Source organism: Xiphophorus couchianus, chromosome 19 (genome assembly GCF_001444195.1).
Source record: "Xiphophorus couchianus chromosome 19, X_couchianus-1.0, whole genome shotgun sequence".
Lineage (NCBI taxonomy): Eukaryota > Metazoa > Chordata > Actinopteri > Cyprinodontiformes > Poeciliidae > Xiphophorus > Xiphophorus couchianus.
The window spans coordinates 13,603,751-13,624,112 of record NC_040246.1 but is presented as its reverse complement, the minus strand read 5'-3'; the positions used below and the strand labels follow the sequence as shown (position 1 = coordinate 13,624,112).

Sequence of the window (20,362 nt, the reverse complement as noted above, 5' to 3'; positions counted from 1 at the left end):
TGCCATTCCTTCTCCATTAGCAACAGTATGATATCATCCCTGCAGCATTAAGAACCTGCTGTTATTGGGGTGTTATGATATACCATAGTATTTGCACCAGAAATATTTGTTACTTTGCTGTAAATATTAGAAAAGTAAGTTATATGAACAACAAACTTTACTTGTTTCCAAAGCCATCAGATAACATTTGTCATGTTGACTAAGAGAAAGTAAAAGCTGTTTTAAATCTCTATGTTCCAGTCAAATTATCTTCACTATCACTTTTATAGCAAGTCAAGGCACTGAAAATAAGACATAGTAGAGATGGGGTTCACTTATGCTATAAAAAGGTTTTCAAACTGATACACTTAAAAGACCACAAACCCCAAAAACGTTCAATAAGACTTTTATTGCTCTTTCATTTTGTAACAAATTTACATTTTGTGAGATAGAGAAAAACTGTCTTGTTTCAAATTCCATTCAAACAGTTATTTTGATTTACATTATAATGCAACACAATGCTTCAGGAGTATTAGCACATACGTATAGTCCCCTGCACATAAACAATATAAGTATTTTGTAGGTGATTTTCAGTAGAAGAAGCTGGCCACCCACCCCGCAGCTGCCCCTGCACCGGCTACAACTGCACTGGTGGTGCCTGACAAACCAGCAGCACCTGCAACATTTGACATTGATATTAGACAAGTGAAAACAGAATCTCAAGCTACTACAAACATCTTTGATATATTCTTATGAAGAGATTATTACACGTTTTGCAGCAAATGAAGATAAAGAAACACAATTAATGTATTCCAACATTGTTTTTAACCTGCTGATTGCAAAGCAGCAACCACGGTTCCAGCTGCCACTCCGCCTCCGTTGGCAACTGCTGCTGAAGACATCATGCTCGCAGCGTAGGAACCTGCTGCTATCCCACCTGCCGTGAAACCTACAGCTGTCAGAGCGAAAGGTGCTGCGGCTAATGCCACTGCTGCAGATGGAAATAAACCGCAGAATGAAAAGACATAATATAATGATAAATAAACAAATAAATAATCGAAGTAAGCTCAAAGCTAAAATGTGATTCTTCGAGTGTGTCGCACCTGCTCCTACAGCAGCTCCCACAGCTGTAACGGAAAGATAAAATCATAATGTATCACTTCATCTCTCCACATTAAAACTCATTATTATATAATTAACACAAATAAAGTCAGATCACAGAGCACTCACTTGGACCCATGCCTGCCCTCTGTTCAACAAGCCTTGAATAGGAACTGTGTTCTTTTACCAAGAGCACTTAGGTTTCTTTTCTCTGAAAACAAAACTCCTTGCAGAAGATTGGAGAAGGACCTCGCAGCAGCAAGCAGAAAGGGGCGGGGACGGACCATTGTTAGTCTCATACCTTATTTGGAAATGGGACCATTACACTCCGGAAGTGAAGGAGGCGCTATTTCCTATATGATCCGCGGCCTCCCGTTTTTTATTTTCTTTTGAAATCTTTGATATATCTTTATCTTAGGAAGGATTTTCACTCTCAGCATGTATTTAAACTTGTCTATTTTATTTACTTCAGCGCAGCTCACAGTTTTTAAAACCAATTCTGTAGCTTTCGGTGTACTTCTAAATCTGCTCCATAGTCACATCTTTCAGGGCCTCCTACTGCCTCTATGTCATTTAAATGACATAAACAATACTTTTATACATTATAAATAATATCTATATATCTCCATCAGTTATAGGAGAAACAAACGAAATAAGGAGACATGAAAAACAACATGATCAACTATAATAAAAATAGAATTTGCAATGTATACGTAAGAAATGCATTAATTGAGCAAAGGTCAATAACAAACAAATTAATTAGGTACACAGCAGAATAACAACCCAGGTTGTTACAACCAGGGTTGTTAAACAGATATAAGCAAAAATTAACATTTTTGTTTTTACGGTGCCATGTATATTATTCTGAGAGACATTTTATTGGTAGAGTCTTACATATAGGAAAAAATAAGATAAAACTATTTAGTCTATTAACATGGAAATTTTCCTTTGACTCTAAAATTATAAATCATATTCATAGAATCACATAATCAACAATTTGTGAATAGAGCAAAACACTTAGCACACTATAGGTAAATGTTATCATTTAGTTTGGTTAAGAATAATTATTGCACTGTCAATAAATGACTTCTAATAGATGTTCTTAGTTGCCAGAGGAACACAGTAACGCTTTCATGAGCTCAGAGGTTCAAACTGACAAAAAACAAGATGGACGCTCTCTGCTAAAATATTCCTGCCGTCTTCCATGTTCTTTCAGCAAAATGTTGAGACAGAGTTGTCTTTGGTTTCACCAACATTTACCTACTGTTATACTTAGTCTGCAGCTCATGTGACCAAACCAGCCCAGATGAAAAGTTAAAACTTGAGTTAAAATGTTGTTTTAACTTGAGTTGAGTTAAAACTCAAGTTAGAATATTAAGTTTTAACATTTTAACTCAACAACCTATACCTAACTAGACTTTGTACACAACCTCAAGTTGGATAACCCCAAGATCACTAGGTCTTCTAAAAGATAGAGTCTCTGAGAACAGTTCTTAAAGAGATAGCCAGTGTTTTTAGCAAAGTTGAGCTGACTGTCCAGGAATGACACAAGGAATTTGAAATTTGCCACAGTTTCAACAGGTTGGCTATCAAGTGAATCTGGAATCACTTTCAGTCAATCATTAATTGTGTGTGGGTGTGTGTGTGTGTGTGAGGCAGTGATTAAGTCTTTATGACTGATTATGTTTTGTAACTAGAAAGTAACGTCAAATCATGACATTTATGTGTGAGCTGCACCTTATCCAGTTGAATTAATGTCCTGCTGACCAGTATAACAAGCACTACTGGCTGTAAACATAACACTCACTGTAAGAAGACCAACACCCAATCTTTGCACATTGCCAGGTTTTAAAAATGACTGTATTTTTTCACTTCAGTTCTTTTAATTTCACATCTCGTTGCATTTTAAGTTTATTAGGAGTGCTGAGTGTCACTGCATCTTGACATCACAAACAAAGCAACTGTAGTCAATGGTTGGTGTTTATTCTACTTGTAAGTTATATTTAATTAAAATCAATGAAGTTTGCTCATCAGTTTATACAGCTGAATCCAGAAGTGTACATACACAATATAAAAAGACACATAATGAATATTTTGAAGTGTCTGAAGTGACGTCAGAATAAAGTTCTCTCTTTTTAGGTCAGCTAGAAGTAAGAAGTACTACATTTTTTCTACTAACTAAATGCCAGAATAATGGCATTTAAAGCAAATCAATATGTATCAATATTGCTGCAAATAAACAGATAACTAAATGTTTGACCCAAGTCATACAGTTGAAAAGCAGTTCTGCAAAATAATTAGTAAATGTAGGTACAATTCTGACTCGGGGGCGGGGGGATCTATATTTAAAGAAGGTTTTAAAATTAAATACTAAAAACATATTTTAATAATGGGCTCATTTTAAGCTGCTTGTTTTTTATTGACCTCAGAGCTGTGAATCGCTTTAGGGTTCTTGGAAGAAACTACTTGTACTGATGCACAAACATTGGAACATTGTGATGAAGAAAACCTGAAATATGGTATGTACTGCATTGTTCTCACTTTATTGGTCACAAAGACATCATGAATGCATGTCTTGTTTCTGATGTCATGATTTCCTATCTACTTGACTGACATGTTTTTTTACATTCTTTGGGTTTTCTTGATAATCGAAACATAAGCACAATATTTTACAGGTTGGTGACTCTACGCATCTCACAACACAGCAGAATCCTGCAAAGCCACAATAATGACATGCACAATATAGCTACATTTTAAGTTCACTTGAAATATAAACTTAAAATAGTGAATAAATCTTTACATGAGAGCATAAGTGCAAATATTTTTTCTGTATAAATCTAAATATAAAGCTAAATATACCCTACAGTCAAGATCTCTGTTCCAGTTTGGTTCTGAAAATGTTCAAGAAGAACACAAATATGTAAAGTTATTACCAGAATTTTCTCCTTTACAAAAGCAACATGATTTGTCACGCTACTTTTGAAGTTTTTGGTCTGTTTCTGACCAAAGCAGAAAACAGTTTGTGCACATTTTATTTTTAAAATCAGATTGTGGCAGGCAGCATCCATCATCATAGCTATCCGATCAAATATCACAAGTTTCCTTAATATCCTGCAGCCTAACATGTAAGCATTATAAAACTACCACTGACAATAAACATCTCCCTCACTGTAAGACTTATCTAACAATTCGAATGCAACGACTCAACCCACAGAAGATTGACAGCCATTCTTCACACTAAGAAAGCAGGTTTTAAAATTGTCTCTGTAATTTGTACCTCAGTTCTTTTTATTACATGGTATCTTGTTGCACTTTTTGTTTTATTTTCCCTATGTGGGCACCAATGGTAGGTGTTTTTTGTTGAGTCATGAGGAGATCAAATTTAAGTTAAGACACCCTTTAAAATATATTTGCTCAATTCACTCTACTGCCAAGATTCAAGCAGTTTGGGGCCACAAGCGGTAGAAAACGGGTGCAATTTACTTAACTTTAAATCTGTAAGTAAATGTACTGAATTTTACTCTTTACTAGATGTTCCTCTCAACTCAGATTGAAACACTTTAACATAAAGTTTTCCAGAATGGATCCATCGATAATATGTGGGCATTCATAACGACATTGGATCAATGTCCATGAAAACTACAAAATTAGTGAAAAATGTCTCTAAATAGACAAACTTTTCTTCAATCAGCACCTTATGTATCTGGTGCTAGTATCACCCTCTGTATGATCACATTACTCACCATGACCTGCTCTGCTTTCAGACCAAAATGGGATGACAGAGACTTGGATAGAAACATAATTAGTATCTTCAGAAATCTGGTTAAATGTTTTGATGTTTACTTTTAGTCTATTATATTTTGTATAAGAAAGAAAGAGGCAAGAAAAATGACAAAAACCCTCAGTAAATACTTCTCAAATGCTTTTATTTAGAATCCTTCATTTGTCAACATTGTTTGCCTTGAGTTCAATTTGATTTTCATTTGGAAAGGTTTTTATTTTCATCTGAATGATGTGCATCTTAAAAAATGAGGGCCACAAGTCCTGTAAGCACCCCTCCAGCACCGGCCACAACAGATGTGGCAGCTGTACCCAGACCAGCCATCCCTGCAGGGAAACACCACGTAAGGATTAACAAACACACCTAAAACATGTGACTTTGTGTGTGTGTGTGTGTGGGGGGGGGGTTCTAATCATTTGTGGGGACCATTTTCCTGACATATTCTACTAAGGTGTGAATTGAGTTTTCGTTAGGGTTAGGTATGTAATGGTTAGGGTTAGGATAAGGGTTAGGATAAGGGTAAAGGTAAGGTTTAGGCTGTAGAAATGAATAGACGTCAATGGAAAGTCCCCGCAAAGATAGCTGCGCAAACATGCGTGTGTGATAAATTGCACGGGATAACCTAATTTTAGGCTTTTACCGGCTGACTGTAAAACAGCCACAGCACTCCCTGCTGCCACGCCGCCGCCATTAGCGATGGCTGCTCCAGACATCATCGATGCGGCATAGGAGCCCGCCGCTATTCCTGCGCTGGTGAACCCGATGGCTCCCAGAACAAAAGGTGCTGCTACGGCCGCCCCGCCTTATGAGGGCAAGAGAAAAATGCTTTCATCACTTTCTTGAGTTATAGTTTTAAAGTACACCATAAAAACATTATTATAGCGACGAACTGAACACAAGATTTTCTGTAGACTCACCAGCACCGAGAGCTGACGCTGCTGCAATCGTTACTAAAAAATAAGGAAAGGCAGAAAACATTTTCATCAATCCAAAGCAAAGCAAGTGTTTAAAAAAAGAAGAAAAAAAAAAAGCCATAACAAGCAGGGGAAAAAAGAGATATTGAATTATTAAGAAAGCTTTACTCACAGAGACCCATGGTGTGCGATTTCTCAACTGAACGTCCAGAGTTAAGTCTGGGCTTTAAATAGGACGCCTACAAAAAAAAAAAAAAAAACAATCCTGGAAAAAAACAAAACTGCTTCAAGACTTCAGAGCCTTCGGCTCCCCCTGCTGTTTAGATGACAGTAATTGCTTTAGTTTCCTGAGAAACGAAACCTTATCGATAGAGCCCAGCCCCTTTCCCTTACGTCATCGAAAATAGCATTAAAAAAACTGTTCATGTTTATTTAACAGGTAAATATCCCACTATGGATGCACCTAAGTCATCACCTGACTTTATGTTTTTCTTAAATGACACTTTTTTTTTTTTTTTTTTTTTATCAATGAGGAACTCTAAGAACGGAAAAGATTTAATTAGTCATGTTTTTTGGGCAGGACTCTTGCTCTTCTGGCTGAACTCCAGCTGGAATAGCAGCAGGTTCTACTGGTTATGTGGTTGTTTTTTTTTATTGACTTCACAGCTGTACAGTGCTTCAGGATTGTTGGGAGAAAAACTTATAGCACAAAACATGTTTTGTTTTTGATGCCATTTAATTTCTTATCTACTTTGACTGAAGGGAAACAAAAACAAATCAGATTTAAATGAAAATGTAATATAAAATAAGAGCGTTGAATACACTCCACTGCCAAAAACCAGAGCAGTTTAAGGTCACAGTCAGCGCCATTTATTTTACTTGTAAACAAATTTTATAAACAGCTATGTTCATCACTCTTTGTTCTTATTTACTCAGATTCAAACCTTTTAACATGAACGCTAAGAACCCTGGCCCTGAATGGACCTATTGATAGTGTGTGCTTCCCTGATGACATTGGATTAATGTTCAAAAAGTCAGATGTTCTCTTACTGATACATGTTTAATTTCTACATTTTGTTTATGGCACAAATTCAACACAGCAGTCAACCACTAGCAAAAAAAGATAAAAAGTAACAAAATTAAAAATCAAGAAAAATAGAAACATTTTCTTAAAAGAGCTATTCGGATATTTGTCCCTCTAGCACACAGGTGTCAAACTCCAGTCCTCAAGAGCCACTGTCCTGCAGTTTTTAGATGTGCCACAGGTACAAAACGCTGGAATGAAATGGCTTAATTACCTCCTTCTTGTGTAGATACGTTCTCCAGAGCCTTGCCAATGATAATGGTATTCTATTTAGGTGAGGTGCAGCAAAGCCACATCTAAAAGTTGCAGGACACCGGCCCTTGAGGACTGGAATTTGACACCCCTGCTAGCACCACCCATTGCTATCTACTATCACACTGCTCATGGAGGAGAGAAAAGCTAATATACCACATTCATGCAACAGAAAGTTGAATGAAACCTTTGAACACAGATCTAATATTCATCTTCAGAAATATCTTTTAAAAGAAAGAGGAAAAAAACCCTGACACAATATCACCAGTCAAAACTTGTTAAATAATTTTATTGACTCATTTGATAGGATTGTTTGCAATAAAACCTGAACTCAATAGAATATTTGTAGATTTTTTTTCTCTCCATTGGACAGCTTATTTGTCCTCTCTGTGAAATGGCAGAATGGTGTCTGTCTTAAATAATAAGGCCCAGAAGTCCTCCAACATTCCAGCTGGAGGCCTGGTGGCAACCTTACAGTCTATTGGTAAATATAGAGTTTAAGAAATATTTTTTTTATCAGCACAAACACTTGTGACTACAATCATGGATAAAAATGCAATCAAGTCAAAAAAGAAACAAAAAAACATATATGGGAAGAGTAGGAAGAATGTTTCTTTCTACTTTTTAATGGATTTTATAACTCCTCCCATAGATGCTTTTCTTACTTGTTTGCAGAGTCTGGAGGACTAGAAAGAACGTTCAGATCAGAATAAAAACTTTTATTGAAGACTGTGTTTGGTGAAATACAAAATAACAACAAAAAAATCATTTAAATGTAAAACTTGTTTCAGCTTAATTTATTCAAAGTTTAAAATCTCTCACCAATCAGCGATTATATGCGTTTTATATTTCTTGCTATATAAATAAAATTATGCCAGAGAATTTCACAGAGATGTTTACCAACAACATCTTATTTTGACTAAAACCAGCTAGTTTGATTTGTTCATTCAGTGCAATGTAGCATTTGGTCCTTCTGCTGAATATACATTTTGACATTCAGAATTATGACAGTAACATTCAGTATCATACTTGATGCTAATATTTGAACTATCTTAATTTAAAAGGGAAATGATGATTAACTTTTATGACATTTTATCCTTTCATATAATGGTCTAATACAGGTGCAGATAGGTTTCATAAACAGAAACATGCTACAACATTTTAGGAGGCCGTAAACCTGCGTTCTGTTTTGAGAATTGAGTTATTCTTTTTGAAAATAATGCTAAATTTTGGCTAAACTTTAAAGATGTAAAAGTTCAAATTAAAGGTTGCTTTATGCTACAAAAGTTGAATGCTGACTTTTTCTCAAATGTATTGTTTCTTTATAGGTATGACAGGATTAGGATGGTTTGGAACTGGAACAGTGGCTGGTATTGGAAGTATAGTAGGGTTGATGATATCAAGCATTTGTAATGTAACTGTAAAAATAGAAGGCAGTCCATAGCACAGACAAGGAATATACTTTTCATTCCAGTAGAGTTAAAGTCATGCTGTTCTTATATAATATAATCATGTCTTAAAGAGTAGATTCTGAAATTCAAACATGTATAATCTGATTAAGAATGAAAGAAACATTATTTTTTTGCTGTGAACATGTCTTGTTAAAGGTCATTGTGATGTGTGGATATTGCTGCAGGCATTTTCTAAATTTTGAGGGAATGCTATTTCTACTCTTCATTCTGAGAGAGCAGAATAAAGAAAACTTTGTACGTGTGTGCATCAGTTGTAAAACTTCAACCTGTACTCAATAAATAAATAAGTAAATAATATATCAATCAATAAAGAAAAAGTGTTTTAATATATTGTGGTATTTGTTTTGTCTTTGCTGATACATTTGGGGAAATAATTGGGACCCAGGAAACATTAGACCCTTAAGAGTCATGTTGCTAAGTCTTGTACTTTTCAGGACATAGTGGTTACCTTACAAACCTTTCCAAGTATGTCTCCATTGTTTATGAAATTTAATGGGTACAAACGTTCATGTAACTTATTAAATACTAAGTATTTTTCATAATAAAGCCTGGCTCTGGAGTATATTTAGAAAGTTCCAAAAAAAAAAGATATCCATTAAGTTTTTTAAAAGTTCCAAAAAAATACCATCTAAGTTCTCCAGGAAAGTACCTGGAATGCTGCAATATGTAACATGGAAGATCCTCTTAAGTCTAAAGTAGCTAGGTCCCAGTAAGGTTGCAGAAATGAACCATTAAGAGTTGAGGTAAAATATAGATTGTTCACTTATGCTGAAGTGTTGGCACCTAACAATTGTTGTAAACCTATGTACCCCTGCTGGTTGTATGTGACCATCACATCCAACCAGTTACTAATATGCAGAAGAAACTAAGATGTGCAATAGCCTGAACCTGATAAAAAGTATTTATTCCTATTGTGCTGCAGATGCTTCATAAACATACAATTATTTTTTTGTGGCTCACTTCTTGTTGAAATGATTTAAAAGAGCCAGTGAAGGTCCAACCAATCCAGTATGCAGAGAAAAAGCAGACATGTCAATGCAAAAGAGCTAAAAGTAGTTAATTATATGTGTTATATGTGACCAGTTAGACAGTGATGCAATGTCATTTCATCTCTATATATAACCCGTCAATTAAAAATATGAAAACAGACCATTGATACTGAGACGATGATACAAAACAACCAGACAAGTAAACAAAAATAATTAATGTTATATTAATTCAAATTCTTCCTATTTTTCATTTTTGTCTTTTTCTTCTTCTTTCATTTGATCCTTTTTTCTCTACTCCTCCTTTTCTTTGTGTGTTTTTCCTGCCAGTCGCCCTACAGCAGCTCCAACACCAGCTCCAACACTGGCCACAACAGCAGAGGCTGCACCCGAAAGACCAGCAGCACCTGCAGAAACCCAAACAACAGTTTTGTTCAAATGATCAAGCAGCAGATGAGCTCTGATGGGTCCCGCTTGAAACAAATTAAACACAGACTATGGAAAGCAGGCTATGCAACATCTGAGACTTAAGTTACATTTAAGCTGGGTTAAAAATGTCTTTATTTATCCTTTATTGAAAAAAAGGAATGCCCCAATTTATTTACACCCTTTTTAATGATTATGGAAAAATTTTTATTGAGATTAGAGCAGTCTAAGGTTTGACGCTGACCAGCATGTTTTCACTGCTATTTTGGGTGACGAGCTCCAAGTGTCGCTGCAACTCACTGGTCCTTACATCTAACCTGTGGCTCTGTGAGGTGGTCAGTAAAAGCTTACTGACACCAAATTTTTATTTTTGGGGCCGGGGATATTTCCTGTGGGGCATAGTAATCTAAAATACAAGACACAATCCTTGAAGTACTTCACTCTGTGTCATAAATCTACATGTGAGTTTAACCTTTCGAAATGAATGCCAAAAAATTTACTTTTTTTTTTGACATTGTAATTTTAAGATGTATTTGTTTTTTAGAGATAAAGAGAGAAATGGAAAAGAATGATATAATAGGAAAAACTGAAACAAAACCTGGTCCTGACATTTAGCATAATTATCCTTTAAAATGAAGGATGAATTCTACACTGAATAAGACTTTGTTTCTTTAAATTTTGTGTCCTAATGTGTATTTATTTTATTGTATTGCATAGTGCAGTTTCAGCTGGAGCTAATTGTTTTGATTATGTAAAACCCCAACTAGAGACAAGAGTTGAAAGTAAGCAGTAGGTGCAAACTCTGTGTAAAGCGCATATATTGTACTCTAAGAATTGTCGCTATGTCTAACTGTACTGTTATTATAAAAGCACAATTCTATTATTATAATCAAGTGTCGGAATGTTGGATTCACAGCACATTTTAGCAGATTAATGTGTTCAGAGGTCTCAGTCTTGAAGCGTTAGTAAACCCTCTGAGCCTTGTTTGTAAGTCATAGCAAAAAATGTCACATCAAAAATGGATGTGACAATAATTGAGCATTTCAATAATGCTCAATTATTGAAAATGATGTAGCATTTTCAAATAATGCTATTGAAAATGCTTTTTCGATAACAGCATTTCAATAATAAAATCCAGGAAGAGGGCTGTTGTTATAGCAACTAAGCAACTATTCTGTTAACTTCTTAGTCACCATTTGCTTTCACCTTTTCTCCTTCGTCTCTGACAGGGTTTAAACTGATGCAATGTTTTAAACTATCAGAGGAAGCGACTCCTCTCCAACACTTATTCCAAATTTTTAGGCTTGCCATGTTAATCAAAGTGTAAGAGAGTTCCCAGCTACAGACTTCCTGTACCACCCATAGCACCAACTGAATTAGTGTTACCATTGGACTATGGTTTTGTTTTTAGACCCAAATTTACTTTCATCTTCTGCAACAACATACCTGCAGATTGTAAAACTGCCACCAGGCCTCCTGCTGCCACCCCTCCTCCGTTGCTAATGGCAGCAACAGACATCATGCTCGCAGCGAAGGAGCCCGCTGCTATCCCAGCAGAGGTGAAACCGATGGCTCCCAAGGCCACTGGAGTTAGGGCAACTGCACCCACACTTCCTACAACTTATGAACAACATACAAGATACTTATGAACAAGAAACATTTGTTGTCAACACGTTAATCTGATTAAACCGAAAAAACATGGTTATAAAATGAGCAGGAGTTTTCTTCAAGCAATATATGAGTCTCAGCAACATTTCTTGCTGTAGAATTTTGTGCGTCATATCTTTTCATATTCTAATGGGCAGTGACGCTTGTGGAAGTCATTGCTGATGTCTTTCCATCTTGGTATTGTGCCAGGACTCTCTGGTATGCTACAAACCAGCAAGTGGTCAAAACTGTGAAATTATTTAACATTTTTCTGAATACTTGTTGAAGGAGAAATAAAATCATTATGTTTCTATTTGTCAAGACACCATAAAAAAGGTTTTGTACCTACAAACTATCCCAAAAAAGCAGCATTTCTGATATTTTGTCATACAATTTATATGTGAATTGTACTGGAGCATGAGCAATTCCTAAAGACCGTAGTCATATAATTTTTTGGCCAGTTTACAATTATTCTATAGATCGGGGTGTCAAACTCCAGTCCTCAAGGGCCGGTGTCCTGCAACTTTTAGATGTGCCTCTGCTGCACCACACCTGAATAGAATAATTAGGTCATTAGCAAGACTCTGGAGAACTGATCTACACAAGGAGGAGGTAATTAAGCCATTTCATTCCAGTGTTTTGTACCTGTGGCACATCTAAAAACTGCAGGACACCGGCTCTTAAGGCCTGGAGTTTGACACCTTGCTATAGATCAAAAACAAAGCCACACTACAAAAGACATTGTTTCCTACTTTCTGAATAACTAAAAAAAAAAAAAAAAAAAAAAGTAATACAATCTTTTTTGTTTTTTATGCAAAGGAATTGGTGACCAAGGTGACAGGATCTATTTATTGTCAGAGTTAAACATCATGACTTATCAGCTGCCTATTTCAAGATAACAACCATAAAAAGCAGAGGTCATACCTGCACCTCCGGTAATGACAAGAATCTTTCCTGAAACACAAGCAGTTCATTATGAGTTTATTAACTAGCCTTTTTGCCAACTTTAATATTTACGACTACTATTACCTAATAAATATATGTTAAGAACACTGCAGAACATTTAAAATGATCACAAAGTATGTTCAAAAGGATTTGTCTTTCGTTTGTTTTTCTCTTTGTTTTATTTTTAATATTTCAAATCAACGCTTTAAAATCAAGAAACGTATTGCCATGTACTCACTGAGACTCATAGTTTATCTACAGACCCGACTAGAAGTTCAGATTTGAGGCGGAACATTGTATGTTTTGCGTTTAATAGAGAAAATGAAACTTCCTGTTGGTGCGTTCACTGTCACTCGGAAGTAAAATCACAAAATGATATCACGCTTTATTTCAACAAATAATTTTTTCACAATTTTTCCTTCTTGCAATTAACGATATAAAGTATAGCATATTTTGGTTGACTTGTTTGCACACTCGTCCGCACCGCTGAATAAATTTGAAATTCCAGCTGCCTACGAATGCAACACCACGTTCTGGGTCAAGGTTGCCGCCCAAAACTACAAAAGTGCAACAACAACAAAAAATTGGTTTGTTTGGACAAAGTTTCAGTCAATGGATGTGTTGATTTTCTTTCCCGAAAGGATACATAATAATTAAGTTACGTTCCATGTAAGTATTTTTAAATACTCAAAGCTACTTATCTTTATCATGACAGCTTTTTTGTTCTTGGCAAGTGTTTTCTTAAGCTGTTGTGTTTAATTAGTAAACGCAGTACATCAAATTGTACTGCGGATTTATTAGTTTTTATTTGAAAGATCTTGAAAAAGTTTCATTAGTTATGCTTTTTGTGCAGATGATGTGGCTTTGACTCCTGCCCCTCTGGCTGTGTGAATCTTACATTGTTGTATGAACAAAACAATGTAAGAGGGAAAGTTCCAGAAAGTAATCATGAAATTATGTGAAACACATTATTTGATGTAGAGATGCGATATATTTCATAGTTATTCATTTTAACACTTATATCAAACTTCATGAGCTGTATTGATCTGCGAGTTACTATAGGTGCCGGCAATGCAACCACTTTTTCGTCACAATCAGTCATATATAGAAGAGACTACAGTACAGTTTCCTGAACCTCAGAGACATTGTTTATGTTGTTGAGCAGACTCCAAGGAATCACCTAGGATTGATAGTCCTACTCAAATGAAACATTATCTAATCTCTGCTAATGTTGGTGTGTTTTTTTTAAAGTTGAGTCACACAAGCTGTTGTAAATAATATTTACAACAATAATAGAATACTAAGTTGTGATGTGAATTAAAAAAAGTAATTTATCACCACCTGCTTTCCAAGTATGACATGACTGTGTTAAAATCCCTCACTAAGCTCAACAAACTGCATTTTCAGATTTTTGAGGAACCACTGAAAAGGTTGATGACCAATTATACATTTTGTTTTTCCTTTTAAGACACACACAGTACTACAAAAGTAGATTTTAAAAATTACAAGTTTATTACACAAATAGTTTAAAAGAAACAAAACAGGATGATTGCGTTAGATTTTGGCATTTTGTCTCATTTCTTGTTGAAACAAAGTCCAACATGAAGGCAAGAAAACATGTTAATGCAAAACTGTAGTTATTTACATAATGTACTATAATTACATAGTTAAATGATTAACAGTTTTGTTTCAATAATATTAGAAGTTGTGTGGTGTGAGGTCTCTTGAATTACATAACCAGTAAGTGGTAAATGTAAGGATAGACTGTCAATACTGAGACAACTTGATGCAGATTAGTAAGTGAAAAAAAACAACCTATTCTTGTGGGGACAAGAATAGGAACAAAGCTTTTCTAGTTCTTGTCTTTTTATTTGATCCTTCTTTCTTCTACTTCTATTTTTTTTTCTTGTACTCTCTGTCTGACTCCTCTTCCTCCTCATTCTCCTCCTCTTTCTCCTCCTCCCTGTCATTCTTCTCTTCCTTATCATTAATCTCCCCCTCATTCTTCTCTTCCTTATCCTTGTTCTGCCCCTCATTCTTCTCTTCCTTATCCTTGTCCTGCCCGTCATTCTTCTCTTCCTTATCCTTGTTCTCTTTGCCTTCCTCGTTCACCTCCTCTTGCTTGTTGGTGTTGCCTGCCAGCAGCCCTGCAGTGGCCCCAATACCAGCTCCAACACCAGCTCCAACACCAGCCACAGCTGTCGAGGCGGCCGCAGAGAGACCAACAGCACCTGCAGGAAATGTCAAATGGTGTTCATATGTGAGATGGTCTGATGGGTACAGGATGAACTGACTTCAACAAGTCTCGGGATTGGGCTGGTCACTCCATGCAATTAATGCTCATCTTAACCCAACATGTTTTTCTAACAAGGAAACTCAAAGTACAACAGCGCCTTGATTCTTGGTCCTCTTCATATGTTTACTTCAATCAAATATTTAATCATGTTTCATCTTATGAACAAACTGGAATGACTCATTTTACTTAGATTTCCAGAGAGAAATGCACAATAACCATTATAGTCATAAGAAATAAACAAAACCCAACCTTGATACACACAAATGAATACATGTGCACCAGCATGTATGCCATGTCTGTTGGTTTTCTGTTCTTCTACTTCCCCTACTGGTAAATTATCATCCAGGTAGGAACATAATTTCTATCAAGAACATTACCAAATCCTGTAAGTGATGTTGGACTGCTACTATTTTGAACAGTACTGTACTTTATCCTGTTTTATTACAGCAAGTACATTAAGTAGCTACAACTAGAATCAAGTCAAAGTACCTGCAGATTGTAGAATCGCCACCAGGCCTCCTGCTGCCACCCCTCCTCCGTTGGCGATGGCAGCAGCAGACATCATGCTTGCAGCGTAGGAACCCGCTGCTATCCCAGCTGAGGTGAAACCAACGGCCCCCAGAACAACAGGAGCCAGCGCCACTGCACCGATTCCCCCTAAGACTTAGAATGAGAAATATTTGACATAAACATGTTAATAAAGTACAAAAGCAGAAGGCTAAGGCCAATATATATATACATATATATATATTTGTCTACTCTGTGGTTAAATTGCAAACTGTCTAAACAAAATAAAACATTGATTTTAGAAAACAAATCAAAATGTTTCTGCAGAATAAGTAACAAGATCTATTTATGGTCATTCATGATTTTTCACACACACAGCTGTACTTTCTGTCAGACTGAGAACACCTCAGTATATCAAGATAACCAGCATAAAAAGAAGAAAAAAAAATGTCATACCTGCAGATCCTGCTAAGAAAAATTTTCCTGAAACACAACACCAACATAAAATGTTAGTTTTCACCTGAAGCCAGGACTAGATTGACTTGTATTAATCAGCAGCAGTTCTACCTCCAGCAGAAATTAGTGCTAGCCACAGATCGGTGAATCTCTAAACATTGTCTTTATGGTTTTTACTTTAAAGCACCATTAAAAACACCATGTACAAAAACAAAACCGGGGATTTTTTTGTAGAGTTTTATCATCTTCTGTGATATGTCTTTCTCCTTTAAAAAAAAAAGTCTTTGTGATTCATTACAATTATTTTGAAAACTTAATCTGATAGGGTCTGAATAATTTTGGGGTTCAGTTTGTATATTTAAATCAGCTACAGAGTTTATTGTTGCAGTGCAGACCTTTAAAGTTTGCGACCATCTACATCAAGCATCAGCATTAAAGACATTATTTATCCACTTTCAACACATTTTCCATCAGTTCTATTTTAATAGCAAAGAATTACAATAAAAATGTGTTAATATGAAAATATTTAAAAAGTCCAGATCATGTAACTTAGATCTACCTGCTGGCTTTGAGAAGAAGTTTCCATTGCCGCTTCCTGATGGTGACTTTTTATCAGCAGAGTCCGGAGCTGGTGGGTCCTGTTGCTTCTGAGGATCTAAAAGAGAGAAAAAGTCTAATTCAGAGGGAGACATACTCTTTCAAATACATGTTCCTTTCTGTGATATTACCCCTCCTCTGCTTACAGGAACAGAGGAAGGGTTACTGTGGTTTATTTTCAGATAGATAAACAATCTTTATCTGAACACAAACAACTTAATGAAAAAACATAAATGTAAAAGATATATTATCAAGAACTTCATTAGAACGAAAATGTCAAATTTCATGCAACTTTTGGAGAACGTTTTTTTGTTACATGTTAAAACAGATGTCCTAGTAGTGTGTTTTGAAAGTGGGCCACGAAGAAAAATACAGTATCACTCCATATTTTCACGCAAAATGAAACTATGCTAGTGCTGGCTTGATTGCTGGTTCTGAAATGTAGGCTGACTTGTCACTGGGTGTCACTGTCCAGGTGTGCAGGTGATGTTTACCCAGTGTTCCTGGGTAAACATTTACCAAGGGAACATTTGTACATAAATTGCTTCACGTAACTCGAGTCTCAGAAGTATTTTTATATCTGATATGAGTGGAGAAACCTCTCCAGCTAATCAGTGTTCACCTTATAACATCTTTTTGAACGGAGAAGGGTTTCATTGTCTTAAGGATTGCGTATTTATCAGTTTCAATAAACCTTTATCTATTTGTTTACATAGGTCACTGTATGACACATCAGAATTAAAATACTGCAAGAGAGACTTGTCCCCCATGAAGCCTTAAGTCTCTGTTTCTGAGGAGAAACAAAGTTGCAGCATTATTTAAGTCAAAAAATCAGGTCACACACACTAGAAGACGGACTCCTCTTACCATTTTCTCTTTCTGTAGGTGATTCTGCTGGTGTTGCAGCAGTGGAGAGTCTTGATGGAGAGCAATCCCTGTCCGTTTGGGACATGGGGGTATGAGTGTCACTGTCCAGGTGCGCAGGTGATTGGGTATTGACATTGCTGGTTGTATGTGTTGGCTGAAAGGGAATGTCTGTATCAGGAGGAGCTGATTCCCGGTCTGAATAGATGAGATTAGGACATCCAGACTGACTGGCTGATCCATCTTGTGTTCTTAAAGGTGTGGATGGGTCATCACCAGCTGCACCAACATTAGAGGCAAGCAGGTCACTAATCAGGTCATCCAAGAGATGCAGCTGAGTCATGCCTTCATCCTCCAATGAGCTCAGTTGTTCACTTCCGATGAAGTGAACAATCAGGTTGTACAGTTCTGGTGCACTTAAAACATCAACATTATGAATGGGACCATCGTCAGTTAGAGACGCAATCATCTGTAGTTGATCTCTGCTCAATGAAATAAGCTTTTTCTTGAGGTTGGATATCAGTGCTTGCCGTGGAGTGCTGCTGGCCATGTTGATGTCTCACAGACTGTTTTGGGTCACTGGATGATATATTCAACACGGCCTTCCGTGAAGTTTTATCAAATGTTTCCTGTTGTCTCGGTGCCAGCCTCTCATAACAGGAGATTCAAAATCCAGGACGAGACCCCAGTTATTACTGCTGCCAAACCTAGGGGAGATCTGGACCGGTGCCAAGCAGCACAGTGGCAAGAGAGGACTGTGTACCCAATACACTGAACACACTGTGGATCACAGAGAGAGAGAGAACTTGTTTATTCTGAGGTGCACTCTGTGCATAGCACACTTGTCACAGAAATACAACCAAACAAGGTCCTGAGTGCTCATTACTTGCAAAAAAGAAAATCAAAACCTTCACAAGTAAAAGAAGAAATAATTAAAATAGAAAGCACAACACAGTCACAGGATTGCAATGGGCTGAAGCCCATCTCCAGCAGCCATCGGGTGACTGCTGTATAAACTATAAATATCAAAATTATATTTTACAAATGAAAATCAGCATCAATTAACCTTAAATTAAAAAATAATTTAACAGAAAAAAGGTACTACATTTACAAAAAGTTTACATATTTTCCAGGCACATAGTGTCATGTCGTAGCACAATCAAGTAACTTACCTTCAGTTGTTACAGAAATGTCAGATATTAAAAAAAAAAAAAGAAATTTGACTTCTCAGTTCAACACCTTGAAATTGGGCCTGTGCCTCTTTAAGAAAATCCAGCTCTTTCTGACACTCAGTTTTCAGCATGTCACACAACAACATTTCTCCATTAAGAAGCAACAAATGGTGACATTTGATACTATGCATCTTTTTTGCTACCTGGACCTATTCGCATGCTGTCACAGCCAGGAAACTGTTCAACAGGAACGGTCTTCAATCAGAGGTCTCTTCAGATTTGTTATGCAAGACTGAAGACTTATTGGATGACATGAGTTAGGACATTTAATTACCCTTTGCGACAAAGAAAGTCTTTTTAAAGTGAATTAAACTATGTCAGTTAAGTATGCAAGTAAAATCACCGTGCCTCTGCTACGCTTGAAAGAATGCTGTGTATGGAACGACACAAACAGATGTCTATTAAACACTTAGCGGTAAATAAATAAATTCGTTTATGCCTTGGCTAAGTTCACGGGAATGAAATCAGCTTATTTTGATGCCTTCAGTTGAACCATAGATTCTAAATAAATATCTAAATTTTCTTCTTCACAAAACCAACATATAAAGCTTACAAAAATAAGCTTTTTAGACAGATTTAGATCGATTCTAAACTTTAGATGTACTCACCCATATAAGACGGTTCTTATGTCTGGTTGGATAGTCTATTAGTAAGCTGAAACTCAGCTTCTCACAGACATAAATACTTACGCCGAGTCATTTGTGCAAATATGGTTGCTCCATTCACTAAACCTCGGAAGTACCACCACAACGTGACAGAAGTCCTTTACCGACAGGAATGTAAAAAAAAAAAAAAGGAACTTTGAACGCATCATGAAGAAGGCGTCGTCTAAAAAATGACTGCTACTTTGGTTTGACTGAGTTTCGATTTCCTTAGCCAGAGGTGGAGTATCCGAAACTAATTCAACATATTTCTACTCAAGTTAAAGTAAAGAGTAGCCGTCCAAGAAATTATTCAGTAAGAAAAAAGTATCCCGTAAAACTCAAATACTGAATTTAACTAATAAGGTTTAATGCTTAATGACATAATTAGAAAAACTAAACGTATAAAATTATCTTTTTACTTTTTGTTTGTCATAACTTATGTGCATTTTCCTACGGTGGCCGACAGGTGCAAATGCGCAGCAAAAGAGAAAACATGCAAACAAACAAAAAACACGCGCACAAATTAAATGCAGCAAACAAAAAGAGAGACGCAAACAAAAAAGAAGACACCCCCGAATGAAATGCAGCAAACAAAAAGTGTTGAAAACGGAAGTGCTCCAGACCACTAGGGGGAGTCAAAGAAAATCGAGACCGAGCCCAGAACGGTATGACTGACACAAAGTCTATCACGCTACCCATAAATTATTCTGTTATTCTATAATATATTCTGTTATTCTATAATATTATAAAAGAAGGCGTATCTTTTTATAATATAGATACGTATAAATACTATACGTAAAAGTACGTATAGTATTTATACGTACTAAATATAGTTATATAGTACGTATAACTATATTTCTGAAAAGAAATATAGTTATACGTACCTTTACTTTCTTTCAAATTTCTTTCTCTGAATCTTGCATCTGGTCCCATAGAAATGAATACTATTTTCTTTGACTCCCCCTAGTGGTCTGGAGCACTTCCGTTTTCAACACTTTTTGTTTGCTGCATTTCATTCGGGTGTGTCTTCTTTTTTGTTTGCGTCTCACTTTTTGTTTGCTGCATTTCATTCGGGTGTGTCTTCTTTTTTGTTTGCGTCTCACTTTTTGTTTGCTGCATTTCATTCGGGTGTGTCTTCTTTTTTGTTTGCGTCTCACTTTTTGTTTGCTGCATTTCATT

At 36.2% G+C, this 20,362-nt stretch overlaps 4 protein-coding genes and 1 long non-coding RNA gene across 5 annotated transcripts; 1 reads left to right on the top strand and 4 right to left on the bottom strand.

The window, feature by feature from the left end:
* Positions 1–369: 369 nt before the first annotated feature.
* LOC114133839 (interferon alpha-inducible protein 27-like protein 2A) lies at positions 370–1,367 on the bottom strand. The gene is made up of 4 exons (XM_027999937.1): positions 1,210–1,367; positions 1,083–1,106; positions 809–970; positions 370–655 (listed from the first exon to the last, which is right to left on the bottom strand). The coding sequence occupies exons 1-4, from the start codon at positions 1,217–1,219 to the stop codon at positions 570–572; spliced, it is 282 nt and encodes a 93-aa protein (XP_027855738.1). The 5' UTR covers positions 1,220–1,367; the 3' UTR covers positions 370–569.
* Positions 1,368–4,989: 3,622 nt separating this feature from the next.
* Positions 4,990–7,092, bottom strand: LOC114134568 (interferon alpha-inducible protein 27-like protein 2A). Its single transcript, XM_028001263.1, has 5 exons — positions 7,074–7,092; positions 5,948–6,014; positions 5,779–5,811; positions 5,502–5,663; positions 4,990–5,187 (listed from the first exon to the last, which is right to left on the bottom strand). Exons 2-5 carry the CDS (start codon positions 5,955–5,957, stop codon positions 5,102–5,104), a joined length of 291 nt encoding a protein of 96 aa, XP_027857064.1. The 5' UTR covers positions 5,958–6,014; positions 7,074–7,092; the 3' UTR covers positions 4,990–5,101.
* Positions 7,093–7,198: 106 nt separating this feature from the next.
* On the top strand, positions 7,199–16,231 carry LOC114134569 (uncharacterized). The gene is made up of 3 exons (XR_003593407.1): positions 7,199–7,595; positions 8,440–9,658; positions 16,222–16,231. It is a non-coding gene; the product is annotated as an uncharacterized LOC114134569 (long non-coding RNA).
* Positions 9,467–12,923, bottom strand: LOC114134567 (interferon alpha-inducible protein 27-like protein 2A). Its single transcript, XM_028001262.1, has 4 exons — positions 12,826–12,923; positions 12,567–12,596; positions 11,442–11,615; positions 9,467–9,976 (listed from the first exon to the last, which is right to left on the bottom strand). The coding sequence occupies exons 1-4, from the start codon at positions 12,833–12,835 to the stop codon at positions 9,864–9,866; spliced, it is 327 nt and encodes a 108-aa protein (XP_027857063.1). The 5' UTR covers positions 12,836–12,923; the 3' UTR covers positions 9,467–9,863.
* On the bottom strand, positions 14,077–19,568 carry LOC114134563 (histone H3.v1-like). Its single transcript, XM_028001257.1, has 6 exons — positions 19,148–19,568; positions 17,311–18,087; positions 16,406–16,501; positions 15,847–15,873; positions 15,373–15,546; positions 14,077–14,818 (listed from the first exon to the last, which is right to left on the bottom strand). Exons 2-6 carry the CDS (start codon positions 17,855–17,857, stop codon positions 14,481–14,483), a joined length of 1,182 nt encoding a protein of 393 aa, XP_027857058.1. The 5' UTR covers positions 17,858–18,087; positions 19,148–19,568; the 3' UTR covers positions 14,077–14,480.
* Between the last annotated feature and the right edge of the window lie 794 nt (positions 19,569–20,362).

Excerpts from the sequence above, each read along its gene's own strand:
- LOC114133839 (XM_027999937.1), bottom strand. Across the intron at positions 971-1,082 it reads GGGAGCTGCTGTAGGAGCAG|CAGTGGCATTAGCCGCAGCA; the intron begins GTGCGACACACT and ends TTCCATCTGCAG. Across the intron at positions 656-808 it reads TGCTGCTTTGCAATCAGCAG|GTGCTGCTGGTTTGTCAGGC; the intron begins GTTAAAAACAAT and ends CAAATGTTGCAG.
- LOC114134568 (XM_028001263.1), bottom strand. Across the intron at positions 5,664-5,778 it reads AGCGTCAGCTCTCGGTGCTG|GCGGGGCGGCCGTAGCAGCA; the intron begins GTGAGTCTACAG and ends TGCCCTCATAAG. Across the intron at positions 5,188-5,501 it reads GGCTGTTTTACAGTCAGCCG|GGATGGCTGGTCTGGGTACA; the intron begins GTAAAAGCCTAA and ends GTTTCCCTGCAG.
- LOC114134567 (XM_028001262.1), bottom strand. Across the intron at positions 11,616-12,566 it reads TGTCATTACCGGAGGTGCAG|TTGTAGGAAGTGTGGGTGCA; the intron begins GTATGACCTCTG and ends GTTGTTCATAAG. Across the intron at positions 9,977-11,441 it reads GGCAGTTTTACAATCTGCAG|GTGCTGCTGGTCTTTCGGGT; the intron begins GTATGTTGTTGC and ends GGGTTTCTGCAG.
- LOC114134563 (XM_028001257.1), bottom strand. The coding sequence starts at position 17,857 with ATGGCCAGCAGCACTCCACGGCAAGCACTGATATCCAACCTCAAGAAA. Across the intron at positions 15,874-16,405 it reads CTTCTTCTCAAAGCCAGCAG|GAAAATTTTTCTTAGCAGGA; the intron begins GTAGATCTAAGT and ends GTTGTGTTTCAG. Across the intron at positions 14,819-15,372 it reads GGCGATTCTACAATCTGCAG|GTGCTGTTGGTCTCTCTGCG; the intron begins GTACTTTGACTT and ends CATTTCCTGCAG.